The 8,152-nt window shown below is 47.4% G+C and overlaps 1 protein-coding gene across 4 annotated transcripts; it reads right to left on the bottom strand.

Moving 5' to 3' along the window:
- Window positions 1–2,467: 2,467 nt before the first annotated feature.
- LOC122391841 (E3 ubiquitin-protein ligase HERC2-like) lies at window positions 2,468–8,152 on the bottom strand. 4 transcript variants are annotated; one of them, XM_043386142.1, is made up of 7 exons: window positions 8,126–8,152; window positions 7,552–7,628; window positions 6,900–7,227; window positions 5,272–5,877; window positions 4,700–4,849; window positions 4,071–4,259; window positions 2,468–3,545 (listed from the first exon to the last, which is right to left on the bottom strand). In XM_043386142.1, the coding sequence occupies exons 2-7, from the start codon at window positions 7,582–7,584 to the stop codon at window positions 2,875–2,877; spliced, it is 1,977 nt and encodes a 658-aa protein (XP_043242077.1). In that variant the 5' UTR covers window positions 7,585–7,628; window positions 8,126–8,152; the 3' UTR covers window positions 2,468–2,874. The 4 variants fall into 4 exon arrangements, with proteins under 4 accessions (XP_043242077.1, XP_043242076.1, XP_043242075.1 ...); XM_043386141.1 differs by lacking the exon at window positions 8,126–8,152 and adding an exon at window positions 8,099–8,122; XM_043386140.1 differs by lacking the exon at window positions 8,126–8,152 and adding an exon at window positions 7,839–8,050.

An 8,152-nucleotide genomic window follows, 5' to 3' on the forward strand; every position in this document is an offset into this window, starting at 1 on the left:
TATGGTATAGTTATGAAGTTCATTGACATTTTTTCTTTTTTGACACAAGGTGTCAAATGATGCAGCCGAAAGTACTGAAAGTTTTGCGACGATACGTCTAGTGGTTTAGAGGTCATTGCAGAAAAACGAGATGGGGCCTATATAAATAGCATTTAGTCCTCGCCCCCCCCCCCCCCCAGTGGGGCGCGGGTTAAAGGAAAAGGGCCACCTTCGTGAAATATGAAGATATCGTTGTTTTTCATTTTGACATTATTATTTTTCATTTTCTTTTTAAAACTGGTGCCAGAAGTGCACAATTCGCGAAAAAGTATTTAAAACTATTTAACATATTGGTACTATGTTGATACTCTCTACGGCACCTACTGTATGATGGCATAGCGATGACGTCACACTCAAGCAAATCAGCGTTCAGAAGACAGACTCGTCGGATTGTGTCAGATAAGCTGATTGGTTAAAGCTGAGCTGATTGGAGCTGATTGGTAAAAAACCAAAGCCTCGCCGCGGGTGGCTGTATTACAGGGTAAGGACGCATTCCTGGGATAAGGACGCATTCCTCTTTTAAAATTGCCGATACCTACGAATGGAAGCCGAAATCGGCCGTAAGGAGATAGACTGGAGGGTTTTCGGACACGGGCTACAAGATGGCTATCTCAGTTTCAATCCCCATGTTAAAGGTGGCCCTTTTCCTTTAACAATGAGCACAACCACACCCCGCGCCAGGGTACTATGCTACCGTCCACCAGTAAAACGCCTTTTGGGGCGAAAAACGAGAGAGCGAGAGGGTGAGCCTTGCAGGAGCGGCGTTGCAGGGGTACCTCTAACTGACTTGTGCACGACGCACGGCACCCTACCAACCTGTATCTAGCGATGTGCCAAATTTGAGCGCAATCGGCCCAGCCGTTCTCAATATCTGGAAACGGCACCCTGCACGTGCGCACGTGCAAACTGGGTCTCAATTGATTTGTGTAGGTACGGCACCATGCTAACCGGTCCTGAACCGTGTAGGTACCAAATTTGCCGAGTGCAATCGGTTCAGCCATTTTTGAGATCTGCGAAGCGACCTCTGCGCGTGCGCACGTGCAGCAGTACCCCAACCATGACACACGGAAATGCATTGCCTGGTAGGTGCCTACTGACTACCCATGCCAAATTTCAGCACATTGGCCCACTGCCCAAGTAATCACCGAGATATAATTGCACTTATTACCAAACTGACACCCCTTCGTTTTGCACGTGGCACGTGCAAAAAGTGACACCTTCATGCATCGGGGATACCTAGTCATTGCTTTGTAGAAGGAATGAAGCTACCCTACAATTTACAAAAACTACCGCAAGTAAATCGGTCCAGTGGTAGCGGAAACAATAGGCTTCGCAAAAGCGTGACCACGTCCGGCCGGCAGTAGCGGCGGAACACCTTCAATTAAAGAGGAAGGGGGGCACTGCCGACTTTTGGTCCCATTCTTTCCATGCAATGCCCATAGGGCTAATGTTGAAATGCCAAAATCAATGGGGGCACGGTGCCCCGGTGCCCTCCCCGTTCCGTCGCCTATGCCAGCCGGCCGCTCATACTCAGAAATGTCTGTTATTCTACGTAAGACTTCGCTCGCGCTCACTCGTAACGTTTCCCACCGGTCCGGCGCTCGTCGGCGTTTTTTTTTTTTTTGTGCGACCACCCATGCTAAACCAATGGGGAAGAGTGGTTGTCAAAATCGCCGACGTGAGCCGTTCATTGGTCGCCCAATGGTCTCCCTACGGAGCGGGGCCCTCACCGGTCGGGTCGGCCGGCCGGCGGCCGCCAGCTGACTGCCGCCGTGGGGGAAGGAGCGGCCGAGGGGGGAGGGGTAGCGTCCACATGAGAATCGGGCTATGGGCAAAGGGCAGGCGGCGCTGCGGCCACAATCTGGACGGAACTTTTGGTCGGCGACCACCAAACACTTTTTTTTAGCTCTGTACGTCCCTGGCACCGCGTTTGAAGAGTAAGACACTCGTGAAAACGCCCCTTACTCGTGTCGATCAGACTGATGCAACACTGCAACAGTGCAATGTGAACCTATCTGGCTGTGCAACATATCAGATGAGATGTTAGGGCAGTGGGCAGGGGCGCCGAGCTAGGGGTCGGGAGGTCGCGGGTTCGAACCCCGCCGCCTCCCAGCCCCCGGGTTGGCCCCACCTGCCCGGCTGCCCTAGCATCAAGTCCTTTTGATTTGTCGTACTTTATGGAGCTAGTTGTTATTAAGCACTTTGATTCATCGTTGATTCGTTGATCTAGTTGTAGCGTTACCAAATAAAATTCAAATCATTTATAACATTGCGCCCCCGAGTACCTACGCTCTTGTTGCCCCCGAAACAATGGGAAAAGGGCTTCAAAAGGACCAAGTTACAACAACAACAAAAAAAAGGGGCGGGAATGGTGTATGATAAGGTACGAACCTTTCATAGCAAAATCGATCAAATCAAAGATATAAAAAACTGTCAAAAATATATTTACAAACGGATGAAACATCATCAAAGATAGCAATTATCGGAGGATGCAAAACTTTGCTATCTGACACCATGTATGCAGTATGTGTTCTCATTTTGGCGCAGGTCAGCAGAAGATGTATTATAAATCATGACGCACATTTCGGACCACAGTGCACACTCAAACGAGGATTACCTACTGCATAAACACTTATCATCATTAATACTTATCAACCCTTATCATCATTATACAGCTACAGTATAAAATGGCAACAAATAGCCATAGCCAATCATCCATGCCCATGGCTCCACAGTGAATAAGTGCAAACATTTCATTTTTAGATTGCATCTTTAATTGGGCATGATGTCCCTTCGGTACAAAAAAGGTAGCAAGTATTCCATGAGTTCCTTTCTCTATTCATCCACTAAACAAACCACAAATGAGCAGCCATAGCCCGCACCAACGGCCACTACTTTACCCTTTAGCCAGGGTGTTACATCAACTATCTTGGATTCGGGCGAGTCCATAGCACTCGACTCCGGTGAAGATATCTGACTTGTCTTCTGTGGGGTCGGGTGATCAGCGTTGTTTGCCTTTTGTGAGGATTCATGATTGTCGTTTGATATTGTGTGGTGGGTCTCTTTTGACTTTTGAGACGTCAAATTGTTGTCACTCTTTGACTTTTGTGACATTGAATCATCGACTTCTTTTGCTGTTTGTGACGCTGACACTTCTTTGTCGATTTTTACAGACGTCGTCACATCGCCGGTTTCTTTCAACGTTACACATTCAGCTTCTTTTGATGTTACACTACCCCCTTTCACTGACGTGACACTGCTTTCTTCCGGTGCCATCACACCCTTTTCCTCCACTGACGTCACATCCTTCCCCTCCACTGACTTCACCGTTTTACCCAGCTGACCGGCCGCCGCCCCGTGTTCATCCCACCCCCAGGCCAACAATCGTCCATCCTTGGTTATAGATAGACAGTGTTCAGAGCCACAGGCTAGAGAACTGATGGGGCACCGTGGGATGTTAAGTTGATTGTAGTCGGATCGGCCCCAACCGCGGAGATGGGAGTCGGCTGAAAACGGGGAAGGGGTATGAAAAGAATGAAAACAACTTACGTATAAAATACCTAACTCACGTATAAAATAACTCACGCATAAACTAACTCGCGTATAAAACGATCACGTAATATAAAATTTGCATGTGAGGCTATGATGTTGAGGAGCTATGTTCTGCCTTAGGTTTGGACAGGCCATTCAGCATTGGGGTGTTGACAATTACTCGATTTCACTGGGGGAAATTACTCGGGGAAAAGTTGAGATCGATCCCTGATAAAATAAACGAAACTTTTTCCAGGGGAAGTGATGCTATATTTATCTTACTTGAGCTTGTCATGAATCTAAAATGTAAGCTTGATACGCGTCACATATTTCAACAATGCCGCTTTGGGATACATAACATATAACGTGTAATGACCCGATTCTTGAGCGAAATCAATCTTGTGCTATCCAAAATACTATGTCAAATACAAAATACTGAATATATAACACTGTCAGTAGTGTCTTATACAAAATACTACCGGAATCAAAGCTTAACTTACCGCACTCGACTATTGTATGAGTCCAGCCGCAGTGAACCCGGGTCGGGCTGACGTCATCGGGCAGACAGACCAATGACGGGCCGTCTAGCCGTGCTGGTGTGACGTCACCAGTCGTGTTGACCAATGGGGAGCCGGGAGTGGCGGGGATGATTTTGCCACATATCTGACCTCGTCGGTTATCTCCCATTCCTGGCGAAGAAAACATCGTCAAATGTTCACGTATAATAAAGAAATGAACATTTTGAATCACTAGGAACGACCAGTGAAACGTAGAAATCGGTCTGATTTTAGCGCCTGTCAGTCGTTATCACACATAACATTCACCATTTGCATACCTGAGATCGGCACCACAGGTTTTCCCATCGTCTCAGTCACAATAGACCTGCCATTTTTCAGCATCTCAGACCCACTAGTTACACACCTGCAAATATCCATCTGAATCTAACAGCCTTCAAATTTACCGACTCACACTAGAAATGCACTTTTCCCGCCTTATCCAACCCATTCACCGTAGAGGTGCAGTTTTCCCGGCTTATCCAACCCATTCATCGTAGAGGTGCAGTTTTCCCGCCTTATCCAACCCACTTACTGTAGAGGTGCAGTTTTCCTACCGTACCCAACCCACTCACCGTAGAGCTGCAGTTTTCCTCCTGTATCGGACCCGTCAGACTCCGACCGACAGAGTATCATAGTATGTCTCTGGCCACAGCTCGCCCCACACACGGCAGACGGGGTGGGCAGGGCCCGCGGAGAGGCTATTAGCCTCTCAACGGGGACACCTGGAAACGGAACGAAGAGCGGTGGTCAAACGCGAGAACGATAATAATGATGGTTTTAGAACGCCGGGACTACACAGCTAAGAGTATCGGTACCACTCATATTCGAAAGCGAGGAAAGCGATATTGTTGTGAAATGACACTAAGAACAAACAAGGGGATATTGCCCATAACCAAACAATGATTACCCAGGTTAACTGCAGCACCAAGTTTTCATAGCACATTACCTATAGATATAAATCACCTCTTCAAGCCCAATGATCTGCATTATGCACATCACACATTATGTATAAGTCTCAATGTAGAATTACTATGAAAACTGCTGTTCACACTTCTTATAGCACATATTAGATTTCTCGATTAAAACAACCAATCACCCACTAATTCCGTCATCCCTCCCCCCAAATGACGTCATCATTCCTCACCAAGCTGCCCACGACTGTTGTCTCCCCAGACGAACAGCCGCCCGTCTGACGTCACTGCCACGGTGTGACGTAATCCAGCCGCCACTGACGTCACACGAACGTGTTGTGACGTCATAACTTCTCCACGAGACGTCTCGGCTGTTTCTTGTGATGTCGGTGCTTCATTTTGTGGAGTCACTTCATCACTGAATGAGGTTGCTTTACCCTGCAATAACTGTTTATTTACCTCAGATGTAGCATCTTCATCACGTGACGTCACTTCCTTATCCGATGACGTCACCGTTCCTCCACTCGCCTTCTGATTGGTTCCTCCATCACTCCCTTTCACATCACCGTTCCGATCTAGAGGGAGAACCAGTGGAACAAATCCACATCTGTTGCTCCCATGACTGGGAAGGTTAGATAAGCCCGAATGCCCAGGTGAAGCACTGTTGGCACTGGCTTTGACGGTAGCATTGGTGGTGGCGTTGGCTTTGGTAGCGGTGGTGGTGCTGTAGCCGGTGCCCTGCTGACCGAATTTGATCCCTCCAGCGGTCAGCAGTTGACCTGAGGTGGTCAGGAGGACAGTATGATCCCAGCCGCAGGCGACGGAGACGACCGGTTCATCTGTTGGAGAGAGAGAGAGAGAGAGAGAGAGAGAGAGAGAGAGAGAGAGAGAGAGAGAGAGAGAGAGAGAGGGAGAGAGAGAGGCAGAGAGAGAGAGGGAGAGAGAGGGAGAGGGAGAGAGGGAGAGGGAGAGGGAGAGGGAGAGGAGAGAGAGAGAGGGAGAGGGAGAGAGAGAGAGAGAGAGAGAGAGAGAGAGAGAGAGAGAGAGAGAGAGAGAGAGGGAGGGAGAGAGAGAGGGAGAGAGAGGGAGAGAGAGAGGGAGAGAGAGGGAGAGGGAGAGAGAGGGAGAGGGAGAGAGGGAGAGGGAGAGGGAGAGGGAGAGGAGAGAGAGAGGGAGAGGGAGAGGGAGAGGGAGAGGGAGAGACAGAGGGAGAGGGAGAGGGAGAGGGAGAGGGAGAGGGAGAGGGAGAGGGAGAGGGAGAGGGAGAGGGAGAGGGAGAGGGAGAGGGAGAGGGAGAGGGAGAGGGAGAGGGAGAGGGAGAGGGAGAGGGAGAGGGAGAGGGGAGAGGGAGAGGGAGAGGGAGAGGAGAGAGAGAGGAGAGAGAGAGGGGAGAGAGGGGAGAGAGAGGGGAGAGAGAGCGGAGAGAGAGAGAGGGGAGAGAGGGGAGAGAGGGGAGAGAGGGGAGAGAGAGGGGAGAGAGAGGGGAGGGAGAGAGTCAGTATGAATGATTAAGAAATAGCGTGCAATATTACATTACTGACATTACCGATATTGCGTTACAAAGAAAGCATTATGATTTTCAGCTGATGAACTCTCTTTTACATAGCGCATAGGTACCTATTGCAAATGATTAACGACGAAATTATTAAAGACGAAATTATTAACGACGAGGCAAAATGCAGACATTACAATCGATTTAAGTGGAATATGACCAACTATTTCAAAAACCTAAATTCGTCAACTTGCTCTGCCGTCTGCATATTGATGGCTATCATACCTAATTGCGGTGGCAAACGTAAAACAACGCTCCAGTCCCATGTTCCCAGTCTTCCTTTCAAGCATCACGAATCACGATACGTACCAAGCTCTACTCGTCGAAATACACCATCGGTAGCACCTTCAGTCTCTCTCCCTAGCTGCCCGACATCATTTAGCCCTGCCGTGAACACCTTTCCATTCACCAGAAGTACCGAGTGACCCCCTCCTCCAGTCACCGCGACACTAGCGACATCTGGCGGACACTCGGTGCTGCCACCTGGCGGGTTTGAGCGGAAGCTCGCGGCGAGGCGAGCGACGGTTTCGGGTGAAGAGAGAGCGCTTTGGAGATCGTTCGAGAGGAGCACGGGAGTTGGTTCGTAAAGCTCCTCTGCGTCAATGTTGGTGCCAGTCTGTCCATGGGAGTTGGCTCCCTGTAAACAAAACAGATTGTTTTTGTTAATATTCATTAGCTTTGAAGAAATTTAAACTACATGATGTGCCTGGGTCAGATGAACTTTGGAGGAAGCAAATTGAAATTGTAAAAAGAAATGCATCAATTATTCCAAAATATGAATCCCAATAACTTAACCTGGCAAGAGCATACCAGCACACAGTATCCCATGCTCATGCTAGGTGTTCTTTGCCATAGACTTCAACTGTTGTTTTCATACAACGTACATAAAATAAGCATAGTTCAGTTATGTTGTGGGTCCACTCCATGCACAAACAGCAGCATATAACAAAAAATAACTTACCCATGCACTTATTTGAATCCTAGGAATCACCATGGCTGTCACAGAAATAGAATCATGCAGCTCCAAGGCAGCATCTCCTGTAAAACGGAAATACAAATGTGAATGAAATTGAATAAAAAGTTAATTTTAGTGACAATGAATTCAAAGCAGAAAACGTGAAAATATCACAAATTTGATTGGCTCATCAGATTAATATGAGGTATAATCTCAACATGATTATTTAAATTGGGACAATAAAGCTTAGCCAAAAACATTAGTGATCGAAGCCAGTAAATATCAATACTTACAAGACATACAAAAAACAGACATTCATCCTGTTATAATGAATTAAACATCAATTGTCCCTACCATTTCAAAGGTAGGTACTGAATCAATAGGTATACTTATTGAATAAAGTGCCATTTTAAATGACACTATTTTGATCTATTGCAGCTGAATGTTGTACTTATTTGTGATAACAGAGCTATCCTGGCCTATACTAAGAAAAAAAACACTGGTAACTGAACTATGCACCAAATTAATATAAATATTGCATTCAAAAACATACAAGCCAACAACACAACAAGCAACCCACACGCGTGCAGCATCTAACTAATTTTTC

The sequence above is a fragment of the Amphibalanus amphitrite genome, unplaced genomic scaffold, assembly GCF_019059575.1.
Source record: "Amphibalanus amphitrite isolate SeventyFive unplaced genomic scaffold, NRLGWU_Aamphi_draft 000457F_arrow, whole genome shotgun sequence".
Classification (NCBI taxonomy): Eukaryota; Metazoa; Arthropoda; class Thecostraca; order Balanomorpha; family Balanidae; genus Amphibalanus; species Amphibalanus amphitrite.